Source organism: Centroberyx affinis, unplaced genomic scaffold (genome assembly GCF_046629955.1).
Source record: "Centroberyx affinis isolate AG114_WGS23_722 - 3 ecotype Tasmania unplaced genomic scaffold, CSIRO-AGI_Caff_v1 ptg003165l_1, whole genome shotgun sequence".
Classification (NCBI taxonomy): Eukaryota; Metazoa; Chordata; class Actinopteri; order Beryciformes; family Berycidae; genus Centroberyx; species Centroberyx affinis.
In genome coordinates this window covers 68,114-90,000 of record NW_027281218.1, presented here as the reverse complement: position 1 = coordinate 90,000, position 21,887 = coordinate 68,114, and the positions used below count along the sequence as shown (strand labels likewise).

Sequence of the window (21,887 nt, the reverse complement as noted above, 5' to 3'; positions counted from 1 at the left end):
CCCCTACTCTGGCCTGGGTGGTCCACTTACTTACAGTTTGTCTGTATCCTCATGTAAGACACAACTGAAAACTGTGTTTTTGCTGTTTTTATGTTGCAACAGTACTGTTACTTGTAAGTATTCCATTTAATATAGTACATTTCTTATTTTATTATTTTCCTTTTTATTATAAGGAATGGAAAAGTCAGTGCCTGATTGACAGTTGTGTCCATATCAGTGGGTGAATTAGAGGTGCTATGTATGCTGCCTATAGTGTACTTCATGATATGGAGGTAAATAAGTTCAAGTAAGCAACTTGAGAAACTGTTGTTCCAAGTCCATTTATTTTCTACCATTATGGAAACATCAGCCTCTTTTTCTTGTTCATCTGTGAGGAATAGGGCTATCATAATAACTAAAATTTCAATATTAGTTCAATACCATTGTGAAAGTTTGAATTCAGTATTGAATTTTATACACGTTCAATACTGATGTGTTCTTCAAGCTCAAATTCAGTTTCAACGTCACCTCCAGTATGTGTAGATTGGAATAATTAAAAGAAGAAGTAGGATGATTTGAATGGACAGAGCCACAGTCTGGCTCTTGACAGTGGACTCCAGCAGTCGAAAACATGCCAACAATGTCAAACAGTTCACTACATCTTGAACTGAATCCCAGTCCAACTAAATTGGTTGACAGAGCTGTTGTGCGGAGCGAAATATAGGAATATTTTGCTTATCGTCACATCAAAACCCTGTTGAGTGTAGTAAAACAACTTGTTAAAATAAAGCACAGTCGTTGTTCTGTGACATTACTTGATGTTTTTTCTTGTTGGCCGTGGTATTGTAGAAGTATCACATTTTTACATCTTAAACTTTAAATCTTAAACTAATCTTGGTATTGGTATTGAAGTCAAAATCCTGGTATCGTGACACTAGTGAGGAGCAGTTTGCTGAATGGGATATCCCGATCCCCGGCTGAGGGTCAGGGGGAGCAGCGCTCCCAGGCAGCTGTCGGAAAGTTGTCCCCACTCGCCCGGCTCCTATTCCCTCCGGTACCCAGATCATCTGGGAGCCCAGCGGCTCGCCTCTAGAAACAACAACATCACAGAGTGGATGGGAAACTCACTGGGAGAAAATGGAACCAGAAAACACAACACATCCTAAGGAACAGTAGGGGTCTTATGTAACAGTATGGGCATGTTTTGAGTCATGTGACAAGTGTCGGCTACGGCTGAACAAGAAAAACAACAAAATGGCAACAACAGCTACTGCCATTACCGAATTGCAAGAGATTGAAGATTTTTCTACGAAAGGAGGGGGTTTCAGACAACTTTTCTAATAAAATATTCTGATGCTGTGCAGGTCTACAGGTCAAAAATCATTCATTTTATTCAAGCTGACCAAATCCTAAGCATTAAACTCTCAGTCCTCTCCCAGCCTCTCCCATTTTTTTTTGTTTTGTTTTTTTTACATTTTTTTGAATCCCTGGAAAATAAATAATGTAGAAAAAGCTGTGTCCACATCTTGGTAATTTTCAGCAAAACATTTTTATAAAAGATAATTGTACATGAAGTTAAACAATAACAGTGCCATGCTGTCCTTGTGCCAGTGCAGACACTTTGGGGGAGCTATATTGTGAAAGATGGACTGTTGGGAAAGTTGTGTGAATGGTTTATTTCACCATTACACTGCGACATTGTGGCATTTAGATTGTCATGGGGATTCGGTGGTAGAAGCAGAACAACAATAACAACTTAAAATAATCATATTTTTAGTTGTTTATTTATTTTCGGCTACAGAATGTCCCTCCCAGTAGATACGCCCCCTTTGTTTTGGCAATCCTGTCATCCCACCATCCCTTTCCACACACTCAATTTTTATTTAAAAGCTGTCATTTCAAACCACTATGCACCCATTTTTGAAAAACAATGTTACTCAATCATCATTACTCAGTATCCATAAAAGATATATATGACTACATTCTGTAAAAGTTTCTAATTTGTAATTAAAGGTTTCAAGCTACCTCATAACTTCACCAATCGGCAAATACTAGGGATGGGACGATCTGCTTATCTCACGATACGATTCCATACACGATATGGGATTCACGATTCGATACAACCACGATGCAATGCAATAAATAAAAGTTCAATGACAACAAAGTGCGACTGTGCAGAATTATGTTTATTTCTGAGCCACAGATCTTTCTAGCGATGGCATTGGCTTGCTCAAATGTAAAAAAACTCATTTGTGATTACTGCAGCGGAATAAAAGGTAGCTAATATCGCAATTCATTTTTCTGCCCCACGATACATATTGTCACGTTTTTGTATAGTGATATATTGAATTTTGATATATCATCCATCCCTACCAAATATGAACCATTGTCACATTTTCAAATGGGGGCATTATATCTCATTTTTGAATGAAACTCATTCAAAATTCATTCATTTCATAAGGGTAGAGGCACACCTCACAACATTTTTGATGCTAACCCCGAACCCCCCCCCTCCCAACCCCCTCACCCCTGCTTCCAACACACCCCCTCCCTCCCACCGCCTCCACGGCACTCGTATAACCTGATTCCCCGCTGTGAAAGGCTTCCCGGAGGGGGGTGGGAGTGGTGGCGGGGGGGGTTTAGAGGATGATGTCGAGCGCTTGACGATCGCTTCCAGTACGCGTGACCCAGTTCAGTCAAGCTGTCGTGGCGCATAAGACTCTCCTATCTCCTACTTTTTTTTGTGTTGTATCTTCTCTTCCTCTCTCCTCTCTCCTCCTCCTCCTCCTCCATGCGAGGCGCTCCCCTCGCTCAGTGCATCTGCGTGCCAGCAATTAATAATTGAGCATTTCATTTGCTCCAAAATGCAAGGAGGAACAGTGAAGAAGGGGGTGGGGGGAGTGGGTGGGTAGAACCAGTGTAGAGGGAGAGGTGGAGACTGAGGAGGGAGAGGGATGGAGATCAGTGGAGGAAAAGGGAAAGAGGGGAAAGGATGATGTTGGTAGGGTAGAGTAGAGAGGGAGAGAGATTTTGCGCTGTGTCAGTAGGGTGTGCTGTCTACAGCCTCATTAGTTCTGCAACGAAAGTGTGGAGAGAAGGAGGGAGGGAAGAGAGGGGAGACTTTGTTCTCCATGATTAAAAAAAAAAAAAACTCTGTCAGCACAGAGAGGCTGGCTGTGAATATATGTGTCTGTGTGGGGGTGGAGGTAGAATATGTGCACCCATCCCTTACATTTCTGTAAGCAAAACCCAGTCCCACCTTGCCCATGTCTGATTGGCCATTGATTTTTCTTTTTTTTTTTGTGCCTCTCTCCCCCTGGCTTCAATTAACAAGTCTCTCTTAGAGCAGGTGAAAATGTTCAGCGATAATCACCCAAGCTGCTGCCTTATTAACACTTGAGCAGTTATAAGTAGAAGGCTTGGATTCAGCATGATAAGCACACATTCATCTACTGTGCTTAAGTGGCATTTCAAAGCACTGGCTGGTGAACACACAGTTGGATCCTTCAGACAAAGAAACATATCCATTTGAGTTTTCAGATAGCTGATGCTGTGTATTCATCGCTAAACAAAGTAAAGGTTGTGCACTTTCAGGTGAAGCATAAGTGATATGGATTGACGATAAACCTGCAAATACATCAGCTGTTATAATGTTTTTAAGGAATGACAAGAATAATGTAACGTAATCTCTTTAAAGCTTATATGAGATATGTAGCAAGTACAACTGCATAATTAATCATGTATAATTGCATATCACAATTTTGTCAGTTAATATTGGTCAAAAATTGGTGTTTTAAAAACATTGAAACACTTAATTTAGAATGTCTGCTGTATTTGAAAATAGTCAGAATGCTGAAATAAGGTACAAAATCACCAAATTCAGACTAATTATTGCGATTAATAATTGTGATCACAGTGTCACTGCAAAATAATCACGACTATCATTTTTGGCATAATTGTGTAGCCCTAGTATTAAGAAGAAGAACTGGAGCAAAGTGAAACCAGTGTTGTTTACCGACGTGTCTATTTTTGTCCGGGGCCAAAACTTCGGCTTGCAGTCCTGTCAGATTCCCGGCACTTAAAAAAAGAAGGTGTCAGTATTCTGTGTAAAGAGACTACTTCCTCATGTGGCTTTCTGCTTCCTCTTTCCTGTCAGTAAACTATGTGACATCATGAGTTACCTGAAATGCATCTTTGATGAGTTGTTTATTTGTTGGTGAATCCTTCCCATATACTGTTTGATGTTCCTTAATGAGGCTCATGGGTCACTGCTATCGCCTCTAACTGCTTTAAACTGCAAACGTGTCTTTAATTGAATCTGAAATGCCAACTCAGCATCTCTTAAGTGTGACAGTAGTAGTGTGTGTGTGTGTGTGTGTGTGACGTGTTGTAAGTGTTGTAAGGACTTGACAGCCGGCTGCATCATCCAGGGGTCAGTTTGAGTTTAGCCTGTCTGCTATGTTTTGGGTGTGGGTGGGCGAGAAGTGATTCATCAGTTCATTCATAGTATCTTATATGCTCTCTCTCTCTTTCTCTTATTTTTTTCTCCCTTTCTCTTTTAAATTCAAGAAGCTATATTTGGCATTGTGCCAAATATAGCACCACATTTACATGAAAGGGAATGCAAATAATCTTGGCTCATTCTTCTGCTAGCTGTCCCTCAGTGTCTAGCACGTGGCTTTATTTCTAAAATACAGTATATCCATTAAAAATATATCATTACCTGAGGTTCATCATTCTGCAACTCAAAAATATAGAGGATCCAGACTGCAAGAGTATTTTGTTATCAAATGATGAGATTAGTTTACTGTCCTGTAAAAGATAGTATAATTTCTAAAATTTGTAATTTTGTGCTATCAATTGTGTCACTTTTAAATGGCAGATATGTCACTTTGGAATGAAAGTCCTCAAATATTTCCTGCCAAGGTAGATACTTTTGAGAATTCACCTAGTGGATATTTGTAATTTGGTAGTCTCAGTACAGTTTTCACACTGTATTTTCCACTAATTTGGGGGGATTTTCTCTTTTTCTTCCAGCCCTGACGACATTGGAAGCTGCTGGTACATCCTGCTGTCTGGCTCCGTCTTCATCAAGGAGTCCATGTTCCTGCCCAGAAGCAGGTAGGATCATCAGCCATTTCGCTCCGGGGTGCGGGTTGACGGCTGATCTTGGCACTAAAACGCGAGCAGCTTTCCCCCCCTCAAAGCCTATTTAGAGCAATTACAAAAGAAGATAAAAGGCTGATCCAGGACTGGCAATCGAGGGCCAACTTTAATTTATTCTATTTTAAAAAGATTTTTTTTTTCTGATCAGCTTGCTCAAGTCCACAGGATTAAACGGTAGCACTTCTTTTACCAAAAGAGGCCTTTCACTGACTGTTTGGAGAGTGGCCAGTCATGGTTACAGGGAGCATGTTGGATTTCTCAAAGGGAAAGGTTTTAACATTATCACCTCTCCCTCCATTACAACACAAAGAAATACCCCATTTTCTTTGTTTTGTGACTTTTCGGGCCCCCTGGTGAATTTTTTTCTAAAAAGTGACTAGTGACAAATCTAGCACCTTTTTCCGACCATTGGAAAAATGTTAATGTGTTGACTCCCAAAGTATTTGGCGTCAAATTGGTTAATCTAAATAGGTCTGATGATCACAGTGTATCCCCCTTCCCTCTGCTAAAAGCGGGTGGCTGTAGCAAATATATTCATATGCATGATGTCATCTAGTGAATTTTAGCGACTTTTAGAGCAGCCAAAATCTACTTTCCTTGGGAGAGTGTTGGCAACACTGGAGGCGACAATGTTACAATCTTATTTTGTTGTCACTCCTCCAGCATGGTGGCATGGCGATGTCCCCTGTAACCACTTGAAGTCTCTCTACACCCTCACCAAACGTTTCATGACAGGCCTCTTCACACAGGATTTGATGGGGCTATCCCTTGTTCTGTTAGTTTGGATGTGCCTACATAGAAACCTGGCTTGGATATTAGAAGAGAGAAGGATGATAGAGAGCGGGTTGGTCATGGGGGCGCATCAGGTGGGCACCCTTCATCACAGATGTTAGATTGAATTAGGCCTAGGACACCTCCAGAGGACTCCACATTAAATCCTGGCATCCCACCAGTAGCACCACCCACTCTCTATATCAGCTCTCGGCACAGATCAGCACCTCTGAAGCCGAGACCCAAATGTTAGCCTCAATTTAAAAAAACTGTGATTTCGCAAGAGGCTGTGTTACATGAGCCATCTCTGTGGGCGTCTTGAAAACAATGCTCTTTTCATCCAGCAGGCTTATATAACACACCTACGGCCACACAGCGCTCTGCACCGTCACTTTAGGCAGCTTAGAAATGGCCCAGTCGTCCAGCGGGGTCGGTGTCACTCATGCTCAGGGTTCATATGAATGTCGGAGGCGCTTAAAACGCTAGTGTATCGTAAATGTGCCAAGGACCGGCTCTCGCCCCGCCCCCGTCTTAAATATAACCTCTTCCATTTTTTTTTCCAAGGTGAAAGTGTGTCTGGGTTGCAGAGGGGGGATTTGCGGATACTGGCAGATTAAAGTTAATGCACGACCGCAGTCACCGGGGAGGAGAGGACTCTGAAAATGTTTACTAAGCGTATGTTGCAAGGAAGCCCAATGCAGGGATCCACTTTGCTGCACGAGACCCTGCAGGGATTAACCATTAGCTCACTCGTTTCAGAGTGATGCAAACTGCACTGCACATTAGTGCCTTGTTGTCTTCTGCACCACATGAACATGCACTGCACAGTGAGCAGTTTCAATCAGAATCACTTAAATCACAAAGTAAAATTAATGTGCAAGAATTTGTCTTGGTAACACTGGTGCAGAAATATATGGAAAACTTGCATGGTAACAAATTATATACCAACACTAATGGAACGGGGCGTCAGGACCTCAAACCATACAGGGCAAGACATACATAAATATACATGTATGTACTGTATGTATACTGTATGTATCCACACATAAATATAAATTCAGCATTCAGTCGTCATTTGCATGTGTCCACTAAAATGCCTAAATTCAGAATCATATAATTATATTTTTTCTCTTTCGGTAAATAATTCAGTTTCTTTCTTCTATATGCTGAATATGCTGATAGCATCTTGATACAGTGTTCGGTCAGCAGCGCTCAGTTTGCAAGTATTAAGCCTCATTGAAATGCATAGACCTGTGGAGTGCTATCAGCAAAAACGCATTACAGTGTTAACCTCTGCCGCAACCTCTATGTATATGGCTGTCGTAGGACCGAAATCACATTTGTTTATTTATTTATTTCTCTTTCGAGAACACTTATTTCCTCAGTGACATCCAGGCATTTTTGAAATTATACAAATTGGGTTTTAACAGGTTTTAAGGGTCATGAAACTCACCCAACACTTGAATGAACATGTAAGCTTTCAATTCAAGTAGGAGAAGGAGTAAAACCAAATCTGCAGTTATGGGCTTTTTCCTTGACAGCAGTGGTATGGCTGTCTTCCCAGTGAGAGTGATTGATAAGATTTTTATAGTGTGTAATAGCAATAATTGTGAACGTTACTGCGCGGCCTCTATAAATGACATCATCAATCTGACTGGAGGCCGTCTGAGGTCACTCTGTAATACATCACACTCATGCTTCCTGCTTAAACGTACATGCTGCTGCTTTCACAGAAATATCATGGTGTTGCGATTTTGGTGTTTTTCTTTCCTTACTTGGATTTGAAGTCTGGATGTTTTTTTCTGTGTTGAGAGATTTTCAGAATCAGCAGGACCTTGAAACCTTTGAACCCTTGTTGTATAATTTCAACACTATCATAGGTGTCGATTTCAGAAGATTTTCTTTTTTCTTCCTACTTGAAAAACTTCCTTTTTGCAGATACCCATTTTTTTGGTCTAACAACAGTGATATGGTCATAGGCAACCAATCACAGCCCCCTGGCACTGCATCACCTAGTCCATAAACAGGAGAGATGGCGAGGGCAAAATGCCTCGGAGGGGAAATTGGTTGTGACACGAGGAACTGAATGGAGTCCAGTGGGACTTCCTGGAGCTTTTAAAGACATGGTGGAATTGAGTTTCAGGCAGGCTCTACCCAGAAATGGCTGCTCATATCTACACCAGCAGCGAGGCTGAAAACCTGATATGCTTCCATCATTCTCTCAATGTCCTTCTCGCTCACTCATTTTCTCTCTCTCTCCCTCTCTCCCTCTCTCCCTCTCCCTCCCTCGTAGGCGTAGTGAGATCTGATCCAGGGGAAGATGAATGACTCAGTCATTAAGTGAAGAATCTAGAGCTCTGTGCCTTATTTAACCCGGGGCCAGTGTGAAAGCAAATACAACCCCTCATTTGTTTTAGTATAAATAACGAACAAATAAATGTTAATAAACGGGTGACACAGAGTTCAAGAATGTGCAGAGATGTATATATACAGTATACTGTATATATAAAAGTAATGAAGGCAAATGGATAGTACGAGCTTTCATTTTCTTGTTTGGAATATAGCAAGTGTGACCTTTTGTTTTTTTACATCCACTGTCTATTATTTGACATGGGAAGCCACTGACAAGTGGCAAGTTCAATTCTAGACTTTTTCTGTCAAAAATATTTGCAAATATAGAGTTTAATTCCAAAATGAGATCTCTACCATTTGAGTAATGGACAAAACACTTGCACTTGTACAATGACAATGTGAATGATAAAATTCACTATGGAACACAATTTAATTTATTAGATACCTTAATACCAAAATAGACATTTCAGTAAATGGAATAATTAACATTCTTCAAATACTGTGCAATGAACATGGAAATATCTTTTGTTACAAAATGGATATGTTTTGTGTTTTGGAATAAAACCCTTCAAAAAGTTTATTTTATCTGTCACTCAATAATACCCTGCTATATAGTTCACCCATTGCCAGCCTGAAACTGTTAACTTCCACCATCACATATACTTTATTATCCCAGTATTGGTTTCACTTCCCCCACCATTTGGATTTGCATGCCTTTTATTATCATCGTCAGTAGACTGCTGTTAGCCGGTTACCTCTAGTCCACCATCCAACAGTTTCCTGGTTGTCAGTCCTTATATTGGTTAACCTCAACCACAGCTCTAGCTGAGCCAGCACTTCCCAGAAAACTGTGTTCATGTTTGCAAAGGAGCCTCAACTGTATTGCTACTATATGAGTAAACTGGGGGGGGAAACAGGACAGGATAACTTTAGTCATTTCTTGAGAATCAGCAAATACATCTATGGCTCATTTCTTAGGAGTGCTGCTTAAGCTTTTTCCATAGGAATCAATTTTGAATTCTGAATCCTACTATGATAGTCAGATAGCAGCTGATAGACACTAAGTCAACGTTCACATGAGACATTTGGCATCTGTCACATCCACAGACTAAGTATTCATTGAAACCACCTACATTCTGTTGTTGCAGGCACCGCAAGACCTTTTGAAGCAGTCTGTACAAATTTCATTGGCTGAAGAAGTCCGTTAGCGGATGACGTTTACCTGCAGTCTGCCAAAAGTTAAACTAGTTTCAACTATTTTTACGAACTGGGTTGCGATATTTTCATGCACTGCGCTCCGTCAATCCATGTTAACTGTCAACGCATATAATGCACAGAAATATATGGGATATTGTCTGTTTTTAGACGCATCACAAATGCTCATGTGAATGTCACCTAACTTGCTTGGAAGGTGACTATTGCTCCTGTCATCGAAAACAATTTTGATTTTTTCCTAGCTGAATTGACAGTTTACACAGTCATTCATGCGTTGAGTGAGTTTCATGACAACTTGGGACCTTGAAACCTGTTAAAAATCAGCTGTATAATTCCAAAAATACATACGAGTCAATGAGAATTATTTTCCTCCCTCTAGAAAAAAACATTTTTTTACATTTGAAATTCATGTTTTGTGTCTGACAACAGCAATACGCATGGACAGTGTAATGCTGCAGCCAGTAATCTGTTATTTGAGTCTCTGCCTGTGAAGCACTCTGTCGCAGAGTTCATGACTAAAGTTCTCCACGCAAGAGAGGAGGACTAGGGAGGAGCGGGAGTCTACACCCCTCCACCCCACCCTACCCCCCACCCATCACACACACAGACACACAAACCCCACCCTCTCGTTCACTAGTAACTCTGTAGCAGGAAGTGAGTCGTACGCTGGAATGTTGGCTGTAGTTAGCTCTCCGCATCACAGAGAGAGAGAGAGAGAGAGGCAGAGAGAGGGAGAGAAAGGGGCAGAGCCATAGGACAGAAGCTGATCCACACATTCTCTCACTCACACACACACACACACACACACGCAGCCACACACTCCCCCCTTCTCACACACAAATCTCAGACAGCAGCACCGGGGTGTGCGCAGAGCGATATGCTGCAGCCGAACCAAAGTCTCAGGACCGGGAACATGGTTGTAGGATTCACTTTGGACTGACGGGGGGAGGATATTTCAGAAGGAGGATCCTCTTATCTTATCAGGTGGCAGTGTCACTCTCGGAGCATTTTGGAGTGCCGGGGTAAGTGTCCCGACTGCAGCGACACTTAACTCCTTCCACCGAGAAGGGCAGAGTGAAACCCAGCCTAGAAACTCCCATGTTGTGGTTGTAATTTAAAAAGCTGACTTGTCTCCAAGCTGGGAGCTGGTTTCGGTAAAATTCAAGCATTCCAGTCTGTGTGAAAGATTACTGGAATGTGAAGCATGACTTTGATGTTATTTTGGATTTGTCAGTGTGCAGAGTGTGCTGCCAAGAAAAGGGGGTGTGTGTTTTTTTTTTTTTTTTATATTCGGGGTTAGACATCAGTTTGGTTGCTTTGAAACACAAACAAAGGCGGAGCTCCCGCTGTGGAGAATGTGTAAGAAAATCGTGTGGGATGATTGATTGATACGTCTTAGAAAAAAGTTTTCAAGAGGCTAGCTTACTCTGCAAGTTCTATAGTTCAATGCCCGCTTCTCTTCACCATATTACAATGTCACTGAAGTTGTATTTCGGGAAGCATAAGTCACGAGTCACTCATGAATTCTTGTCAGCGGTGTCAGTTTCTATTTAAGAAGTGAACAGCGGGGGGTGTGTGTGTGTGGGGGTGGGCATGGGCAGCCATGGTGTTACTCCAAGGAATTTTGTTTGTGTTCGGAAGGTGAGAAGTGGCTTGATGGTCGGCACCCACTGACATGCTCTCATCATCCAACTGTGTCTGGCTGCTCCTCTGCTCTGAGGGATGTTAGTTAACTGTTTAAGCCCGGGTGGTGTTTTCATTGACTAAGCAGTCACGGCCAGTCACACCCCCCCCCCCCTCACACACACACACACACACACAGACACACAGACACACACACATACGTACACACAGAGCAGAGACCCCCCCCTCATCCTCCTCCCGTGACCTCTCCTTCCCTTCCTCTCCCTGCTCTGTCTAAAGTCTTGCATAACCAGGGAGTTTAATCTTTGTCCTGCTTAAGGGTTCGGTGGGTTAAAAAAAGCCAGCGTGCCCTCTTGCCAGTTACTCAGTTAAAGGGCTTAGCGTGGAGTGGAGACCCCCCTCCACCCCTCCCCTCCCCTCTCCTCTCCCACCCCCCTCTTCCCCAGCAGTTCCCCCAGACCAGGGGTGCAGATTAGGGATTGGGCTGGTTCAGTCAGACGGCTGGATGGATCTCAGGCTTTGGCGGGGGGCTGCAGGGCGAATGGAGTGAAAGGCTGGTGATGCATGTGGAATGACATTCCAGACGCCCAGGCTTGTTGTATAACAGGGGAATGCGAGGCCAGCGGAGCAGGGGAGATGTCAGTCAGCAGACAGAGAGAGAGTTGAAGGGTTTAACTCCGAAATGAGATGTCTGCCACCTGTCCACACCTTCTCACGGAAGGTGTCTGATAACAAATTTTGGAACAAATTTAGGAACTTTTTAAAGTATATTGGGTAGCTCCTTTGTCATCAAAACGATAATTTGGTCATTTCATTTTTCACAGACTGGATTCTCTGTAGTTTAGAAATACTGAATGAGTCATTTCACGTAATGGTTTTTTCCCAAATGGATATGCAAAATTCTGGAAATGTTCATTCAGTTAATTTCAACCCCTACACAAAGCTAATATGGGCTAGCATGGTGGCACGTAAAGCATGATAATGATAACCATCGTACAGTGCTGTACTCTGTTATAGCATAGTTACATAGCAGCGCAAGCATTTAGCTCTTGCCTTCTTATCAACTGTGACTTTCAGTTTGTCAGCCAGCAGCCTGTCAGTGTACAGTGAGCAGGAAAGAAAGCACAAACCTTACTTCAACTCTTTGGCTCGTATTCCTTGGTGCTGAATTATTCATAGCAAATAGATTGTGAACGCGCATCGCCATCATTAGTAGGCCTAATAAACATTAAATACTTGCATGGGTCAAACTTTGCAATATGTGTGTTGACTGTGTTGATTGCAGATTCCCCCCCACCTCCCCACCCACTCAATTATGCTTTCAGAGGAGCCAAAGTTTATTCAAGACAATTCAGTTTCTGTTTTTGTCCTCTAATGTACATTCACCCACAGGACAGACCTGCTACTGTTATGTTCGCTCAGGACTAGTCATGGAGTGATGGAGGCTTTAATCTCCAAACAAGACACTTTTGTATTTGGATAACCCCCCCCCCCCATCCCCTTGCTCTCCACTTCCATAATCCCGTCTTTAATATCTCACATTGCCCGTGGCATTTGCCTAGTGCAAAATGGAGGATTGGATTACTTATGTCAGGAACGTAATGGATGAACGTGATTGAACATGTCATTTTGGTGGTTCCATTTGGTGGCCTAACGTGTTTTGTGACGTGTCATGGGTGGAATCACTGCTCCCTTTACCACAGTACAGTGAGCCAAGGGAGGCTCAACAGGATCAGAGCTGGTACCAACTCCAAATGTTTGTAAAACCAGATCAAACGCACTATTCATTTCTCTGAAGCTGCTGCCCAACTGACAAATCATCTTTGCTGGCAATAAGTTATAAAAGATTTACAGCATGTGTCATCTTGGGAAAAAGAGAGTGATATAGGCCTAAATACTGAGTAAGCTCCAGCCCTGTAGTGGAGTTCAGGCTGGTGTGTGTCTGGGGCACAACCAGAGTTAAAACGCATTAAGCTGAAGCTCAGACAAGGCAAACAGCAACCATCAGCATTTAACCCCACGCCGCCTTAATTCACTCGGCATACAGTAGCCTGGCCAGTCAATCCTGTTTTCTTTCAATCATGTTTTTGTTTTTCAGCAGTTAAACCTGAAGTGTCCCTGAAATCTTTTAAGAGATATCATAAAGCTGACAAATGAGTCAGGTCAAACTGCAGTACTGGCACAGAATGATTGACAAAAGAAAATAAAAATGGCAATATCCAATGAAGGCTGGACTATGGAGAGAAGAGGAAAGAGAGAAGCAAACCCAGGGCAGGAAGCCTAACACTTTTTTAGCCTGCAGACCACAGTGACTGGTGAATTCCAAAATATACCAGCCACTTTCACAGTTTTACCAGCCAAATGGATTATTGCAGTATAATAGGGCCACCAAATCATTGCTTGTTAACTGCCAAATTGGCTGGTAGAGTGTCTTAACCAGCTACAGCCAAAATTTACCAGCACTTTACTGTTGGCTTGTATTTATTTTCCACCCTGACCAAGCTGTACCCGCAACATGTAGCCACAAGCCCAGGGCTCTAAAGCATTTAAGCCATGCTGTGTCTGAGGTCTGCACCTGTCAGTGTGACTGATGAAAGCTGCCACCTCCACAGCCTTATTGCAGTTAGCCTCACTGCTACCTGCTGCTCACTTCACTAGGAGCACTGAGGTACGAGCCACTCGACTAGTTTCACTTAGTTACACCGTTAAGTTGAGACTTCCGGGCTCAACAGTCCCGATTTGTGAATTGAAAAGGTCTGAAAAGTTGCAATGAAATTCAGAAAAATATTTTTGGCTTTGTATATGTTTAATTACATAAAGGGTTGCCCCACTTATAATCTAAGTATTTGAAGCCGTTTTTGGCCATGGTGTGGTTTCTTAAACACCCCAATATCATCAATATCAATATCATAACGCTATAATAGTATTTACACATAAGTCATAAGTCCACACTCATCTGAATCAATTTAGCACTTTTGATAGTTTTAAACCTCTACCACAGAGCCATATCAGCTCATTGAGAGGACAAACAACTCTCCAATCAACACATATCAAAGTAGTTGTAAATAGTTGTAACTGAAAAATCAACACTTATTAACACTGGGAAGTTTGCTGTGTGTGAGCTATAAGAAATGATTCTGCGGTGCATCTTCCTGCATTTTGGCATTTAATGAGAATGCAAATAGAGCTGTTATTGCTTAGTGGCTAGAACTCTGAGCTAATGAATGGGAAAAATAGATGATAACTAGGCAAACCAGCTGTCGATGATTTTGGAGTCACTTGAGTTTATCTTACAAAACAATCAAGAAACCAACTATTAGTGGGTCACATTCTGGGTCTAATGATGTTAAAAATAACAAACAAGGAAGTCCTTGTGTCTCCGTATTGAGGTTGGATGGTGGACAAAGGCTGCAGTCTTCACTAAGCCCAGAAGTTGGATCTACTTGTACTCAGAGTTTCCATGGCTGCCGCCCATCTTTCAGACATTTTGGTCTCTCCTGCTTTTAATATTCCCCGGTCCCTCCTCAGTAGGAACCAAACATACTGTACAAACTGTGACGTCACGAAAGTGGACTTTTCCAGCAGTGGTTGTTTCCCATTGGGTGGGGGTGTCCATAGCTGAAAGGAGGAACTGTCCAGTCAATGCTGCTCTGTTCCCCGTTTTTACACAGGAATTCCATACTGACTATTTAAAATGCAGAGCAGAGAGCTACCTATAGTTTTACATAGTCAAACATTCAAGGAATACCTCTCTGGGCATCACACTGCATCTCTGCTCTTTGGCTACCAGGGTGAGATTTGGAATTCAAAAGCAGCATACCAAGTTGCTTCAACTTGCATATTTAAAAAGACTTGTTGAAGCAAATGAGCGACACCCACAAACTGCCTACAGGTTTAACTGTCCTCAGATAAAATCTGACCCCTAAATTCCTATTTTTTGTGTTCGTTTTATTTTGTCTTTCTAGTTTTGGCAAGCGATCGGCAGGCAGCCTGCGACGCGGGTGTGAGTGCATCGTCCTGGAACCCTCCGAGATGATTGTGGTGAGTCCCATCTTTCCAACCTTCAGCACTGTAGCATTGAAGGCAACACTGCACACACACACACACACACACACACACTCATCACACACACACACACACTCATCACACACACACACTCATCACACACAAAATAGAAATTTCGACCTAGCATTTCCCTGTATATACCCACAGATAAGCAGGGGGAAATAACAAGATACACTAGCAGAATATATAGTTTATACTTTATACTATACTATATTTTGCCACGCAAACCATGTATTTTTTCTATCATTGATGAACCAAATCTAAACATTAACCTGTCATGGTATTCGTTATATTACCCTCTACTTATTTGGTGGTCTCCACTGTGAACAGACTGGAAAATAATAAGAATGAATTAGTTTGTAATTGCAACAGACATTAAAGTCCTGAACAGATAGGAAGCGTCGGTGAACAAGCTGAAGCTTGGAACCATGTCAGAACAGTTTAACGCCTCTAGTTTGCCTGCAGCAATTGAGAAGAATAGGTGTGTTTGTTGATGCTAGCGTCTGATGCTTTGTATCTGGCCAAAGCTTTAGAGAGACTTGCCACGCCACTTGGCCCCAAGCTGCAAGTACCCATGTGGATCTGTCAGGACACATTCACCAAGCCTACCTATAGCAGAGTACGGTTATAGTTTTGGATACAGTCTTCAAGACTTGGCCCTGTGATGTTTTGGATTAATTCCTTTAAGTGCTTCCTATTGATATTTCACCCCGGCGTTAAAGCAAAGCTGTATTTAACATTGTCCTTGCTGGAGTCCTTCCAGTGTGTGGTTGCTCCAGTCAAGGCTGGTAGCAACTCTGACCTAGTTTTATGGCAAATCAATCGTTGGCACACAGATTCTCATGAAGAAGTTGTTGAAGACAAATCGTTCCAGTCTCTCTGGGACATAAAAGTAGAGGCAGCAGCACAATGCAATCTGCTGTTGAACAGAAGTCCTCCGAGGCCTGCAGATCAGAAGAGATACAGTTTTGCTGATGTTTTCACTATACGTATGTATATGTGTGTATGTTCGCACACACACACACACACACACACACACACACACACACACACACACACACACACACACACATACATACATACATTCACACACACAGGTCCACCACCGTTTCTTGCAAATCCTCCCTTTGCCTCGTTTGAAAGAAGATCAAACACATCCCACATCATGTCAGTATGAAATAACAACTGGATCACGTTGCTGCAATGGCAGTACATTTCAGTAATCTTCCTTTCACACGCTGTAATTGCTGTGTCCCTATGAATGTGCATCCTAGATGGGGGGCTTTTGTTAACTGAGCCTGTAACAGCTAGACACAAACCCCCAATAATAACCCTCATGCTCTCCTCGCTCCTGCTGTAGATGCGAACCACTTCCTGGCTTTACCCTTTTCGCTATTATGGGTGCCAAACCACCCTATAATTACTGAGAAGGGTTTTGGGCTGCTGAGATATAGATACATGAGGAGAAACCAGCCAACACAAAGTCAGACACACACACACACACACACACACAGACTGTCAGGCACACACAGCGTCGACGAGCGCTCACCCACAATCAGAGACACACACATCGAGTACAGCAAAATAATTCACTCGCATGTATGTACTGTACACACACACACACACACACACACATTGCGTAGAGATTTGCAATTAGACACACAGTCACACTTACTCTCGCTCACACACAGCTCCCCTGCCGTTGTCATGGCAGCAGTTGGTACGGCAGAGAGACAGAGAGAGAGATTTTAGTGGTGTAATCCCAAAGGCTGAGCGCTGTGAAATGTGAAGCCGCAGTGAAAGCGCCAAGCGAGAGGGGAGGAATGGGCCCAACTGTAAAAAAAAAAAAAACGCCTTACATTTGTCATTCCATCACGGCCCAAAGCCACCGGGCAACAGACTGGTCCCATTAAAAAAAAAAAAAAAGCATTTAGCTGAAAATACTTCAGAAAACTGTAAAAGATGACTTCACTGACTGCTATGCTGAAGTGGCATTCTGTCCCGCTTTCCACAAGGAAAATATTGGGCCCCATTCTTTAAAATGGAAACATAGATTTTATTTTGTTTTGGCATGTCATTTATTGTGGTTAATATGTTTAATAGAGAGAGAGGGAAGGAGTTGAGAGAATTCCTCTATTTTTGTGTTCATCCATTTGTTTCCCACTCCATCTTCCATCCGTCTGTTTATCACACTCTATCTGTCAATCAATCTATTCCCCATCGCTGTCTCTTTACCTACCTTTACCTGCTCACTCCCTCTCTCCCTCCCTCCAAATCCCTCACTCATCCCTCTATTTACTCCCTTTCCCTCCCTCGCTATCTCTCCCTCTCTCTCTCTCTCTCTCTCTGTCTGTGTTGTGAGCACCGTTTGACGTAGGTGTGCACAGCGCAGCCCACACGCACTTCTATTTTTACGCAGTGAGAGGGGCGGGAGGCGGGAGGAGGAGGTGGAGGAAGAGGAGAAGGAGAATAGGAGGGTGGGGGTGATGGGAGCGAGGGAGGGAGGGAGGGGAGGGGAGGGGGCGCGTGAATGAAGAAGAAGAAGAAGAAGACTCAGTCACTCCTCTCTCTCTCCCTCCCTCCTTCCCTCCCTCCCTCTCATTTCCAGGTGGACTATATGGATGAAAATGAGGAGTACTTTCAGCGGCAAGCCTCGCACAGACAGTCCCGCCGGCGGTTTCGGAAGATCAACCAGAAAGGGGAGAGGCAGACGATCATCGACACCGTGGACCCGTACCCCACCGGCAAGCCGCCCATAGCCCGGGGATACCACACGGTGAGTTTATACCCTGTGGCAGGTGGCGGCGCGCTACATTTTTCCTGTTTACCCACTGCTGCGGTAGATCGCCGCTGCGCTCCAGACGGGGCTTAGAGACGCTCAGTTGTTGCTCTGTTTGCGGTGCTTGTGCTCTGTTTGTGGTGTGTGTTCCTCCTCCTCCAGAAACCTGTTGTTGTGTGGTCCCGCTTCAGAACGTGGCTGAACTTCCCGTGTTCCCCGTTGTTCCCTGTGTGTATTCCCGTTGTAGTTTTTCTCCCTGCTTCGTGCCCTCGGCCGACCCTCGGTGTTGTAGCTCGTTCTGTTGTGGTGCTCCCAAGCAGTCTGCGCCCGCAGGGTGCACTCCGAGCCTGCTTTCCTCGTCTTTGCACCCCTGAGCTATCCTCCCTGTGCTGTTTTTAAATTGTTGTTCTACCCTTGCTTTGCTAGATTACACTTGCTAGACTTGTCTGCAACCTTAGTTTACAGTTGCTGCTTTCTTTAGTGTGTCAAGTGCTGTGCCCTCAAAACACTGCACATTTTTGTAGTTTGCTGAGCATCCAAAAGAGTTTGTGTGTGCTATATTTGTCTCCTAGAAAGCTTATTTGTATGTGGCTCCCATGTTTGTAACAGCAGTCCTATGATATGGCATAGGACTGCTGGCAAGTTTCATCCACTCTATGTGCCCAGCCCACATGGACTTACAAGATACTCCACATACATGCATCACTTCTGTCTACAGCATAATTGTGAGCATAATTACAATAGATGCATATTCCTAAACAAACTCAAGTTGCATACAAGCAAAGAAAGTTTAAAGTTTCTTGTGGCTTTTTCAGCTGAAGCGTACCACAGATAATTCACCTGTTCTTAAATATATCATTGCCATTGCCACTTCTATCTCTGTCCAACAGAAATGGACAGAGATAGAAGTGATTTTGATAGAAAGTTGTGTCTGGAGTCTTGCATAGCAACATGTCTCCCCAGGGCTCCTGGTGCATCTCTGCTCCAATGTTGCTGTTGCCAACATTGTTTGTTGTTTTTAACACAGAGCGTCTGCTGCCGCTCAATCCCTCTCACACTACAGAAACATATCACAAACAAGCTATTTCATCTTGATTAGACTCTGAAATTCGTATTCTTCCCAATACAAGTGAAAATTATCTGCCAATAGGTTGAGATCAATTCATTTGTTTCCAGTGCAGTTGATCTTGAAACAAGTGACACTTTTTTTTTTAACAAGTTTTGTCACTTGTAAAGATGGGCATTTCTTCAGTACATTAAATGGTGAGAGCATCAGTTCATGGGGAGAATATGTTGTTTGTTATTTAGCTGCATAGAGATAAAAAATGAAAGAAGAAGAGGAGAAGAAGAGAGAGTTTGGAGAGGAGAGCATTGTGGGAGACGGGCCTGTTTTTATAAGTCCTAGGGCTGCTCTATTCTTATTCAACTCTCATCTACATACTGAACAGTCAGACCGGTATTGTTGGAATTTTTTTTCTGATGCTTCATATCAGATACAGTTTTGAACACCACTCTTTTCAATACCTCTCTTAATTAAATCAAAACATGTTTCAGGACATGAAAGTAAATTATTTTCAGCATTTCTACATGCCAGTCGATTTTATAAATAGACTCAGATCACATGCAATTGATTTCCTTCCTGACAGAACAGAAATTGAGTTCTCTTTTTAAGCAGCCTAGATTTTGATTCTTTCAGTAGCTCTTCCATTTGGTCGACGCTTTCAACCAAAGTGCCACTAGTGGATACGTTTTTAGCATGGATGGTCCCAATGGGAATCAAACCTCTAACCCTGACAGTATGTGTGCCATGCTCAACTGGGAGCTACAGTACCCCTGATGGGTATCTTAGCAGGCTCCTAGGTGGCGAGGTTAACCTGTGGCAGGGTATTGATTTTAACCATATGAGCGGATTCGACTCCAGCAGAGCAAGAGTTAGTTACCCGTTGCATTGCGTCAGGTCTCCTCCCTCTGTGCTTTCTGTTCCTGGGAATAGGAAGCAAAGCATTTTCACACTAATGATGCAAATACCCAGCATGCAGTTACTGCACACTGTTCGCCTGTTCTGCACAATTTCATTGCATTCCCCTCGTTCCTGATGCTCCCAGGGGGTTCTGTCAGTGTACCCAGTTCTCGCTGGAACGCTGTGAAAACAACCAGGGTTCTCTGTTCTGTTTAAAAAACGGGAAATGCGGCAAACGTCATCCCCCGCCCACCTAAACCCATCCCCACCCCACTCCCTAAATTTAGACTCGCTGTGTTTTTGATTCAAAGGGCTGCGCTGAACTTTCTCATGGCCCAACATCTCCCGTCACACACTCAACTCTCCTCGCTCCAGTACCGTTCCTGTGGGAAGGATGGAATGGGCGCCATGGCAACCAGCAGTCCCAAATGGGCTCTGCTCGAGTGCACTTAGAAGTACAGTAGGGGAAGGGAGCTAACTTAACAAGAGTGCAGTACGCTACTGCTGCTGAGTAGCAGAGAGAGAGAGACAGAGGGGAGGGTGGAGGGGTGGAGAGCGACAGAGGAGCTGAATCTGGGCGGATGCTAAGCTGACATAGCAAGCTAATCTCCGGCATTTAGAATGCCAGGCAGCGCTCGGATTTTCCCCCTCCTACCCCGAGGCATATTTAGGAGGTGAAAAATGCACCGAGGAGAAACTTGGGATTGAAGAGAGGAAAGCTCTGTAGCAGGCAAGGCTTTTATTCAGCTTAGTCACTCCTATTAAGTCAAAAGCGAGGCCAGGTACCAAAACATCAGAGGAGCCATTGATTTGAAGGCATCAAGGCTCTTCTGAAAAGAGGAATATTGTAGACAGATCTGTTCAATTATTTAGGCTATATCTCCACATAGTATGCTCCCTAAATTCAGGTTAGAAGAATGCTTTAATGATAACAGACAGGGTAACGCTGGCAGGATATGATACCCGTCCTCTGCCTATAGAATAACCAACACTGCTTTTGAAGAGTTTAATACCAAAACAACACATCCATCATCTGGATAAAGGGATGCTGCTCTGATAAAGCGACAGTAAAACTCATTACAGAAAGATATTTAATCTATTAGCTATTTCAAGACATTTACTAACAAAATGACAACATTTTTGTGGATGAAATAATCTATATTTTTGAAATACTAAGTGGTTCGTGTCAGATTACATTATTTGTGTCCTCTTAAAATGGGTACATAGCGTTTTGGAGTGAGACCCTTCATTTAAAACTTTGTTGAATGCCTAAACTGTAGTGCTGAGTGTATTTGTCCCTCACTGAGCATGATGGGATGTGATGTACCCATGCCAGCCACCATCCTCAGTGTCTAAATCTTTACCCTGGTTTCGGGGATGCTTTGCCAGTAGTTGATTGGCCTTCGTGGTTAGAGAGACCATCCATCCTGTAACTGCAAGGTCACAGGTTCGATCCCCACGATGACCAATGTCCATCAACAGCCATTTGTGCTGCTGCTGTCCTTGAGCAAGACATTGAACTTCTACCTGCTTACTCATTGGAAGCCGCTGTGGAGAGTGCCAGCTAAATGCCTAAAATGTAAATGTAATGCTAACCCAGTAGTGGAAGTCCCTCTGGGAGTACTGACACGCACAACTACCCTAAACCCCCCCCAAACCCCCTCCCTCCACCACGCTCTCAAGCAGAGCTATTATCCTTGTGAATTAGGGATTATTTGGTTGTCAGGGTTGAAACATGTTTTAAGTTATTTCACTAGGAAGTAGATATCTGGCATCGGAACAATTTTTCTGCAAATGAATTGGGCTTCTTCGATAAACACTGGATCTAAAGGTCAATTTGCACGATTACTTTTGCGCAATTTCTCGCTTTTACAGAGGGAAAACAATGTGGGAGAAGCAATGTGGCAAATTTATTGAATAGATGGACTTTGCCATTAGTCGATAAACTCCAATGAC

General features: G+C 43.1%; 1 protein-coding gene across 1 annotated transcript in view; it reads left to right on the top strand.

Moving 5' to 3' along the window:
* Window positions 1–5,033: 5,033 nt before the first annotated feature.
* The window catches only part of LOC139659936 (rap guanine nucleotide exchange factor 2-like), a 67,848-nt gene continuing 50,994 nt past the window's right edge, over window positions 5,034–21,887 (top strand). The window contains exons 1-3 of the mRNA XM_071537958.1: window positions 5,034–5,100; window positions 15,093–15,168; window positions 17,801–17,968. Of these exons, the coding sequence (XP_071394059.1) occupies window positions 5,081–5,100; window positions 15,093–15,168; window positions 17,801–17,968 (264 nt within the window). The 5' untranslated portion in view covers window positions 5,034–5,080. The remainder of the gene's footprint in view (window positions 5,101–15,092; window positions 15,169–17,800; window positions 17,969–21,887) is intronic.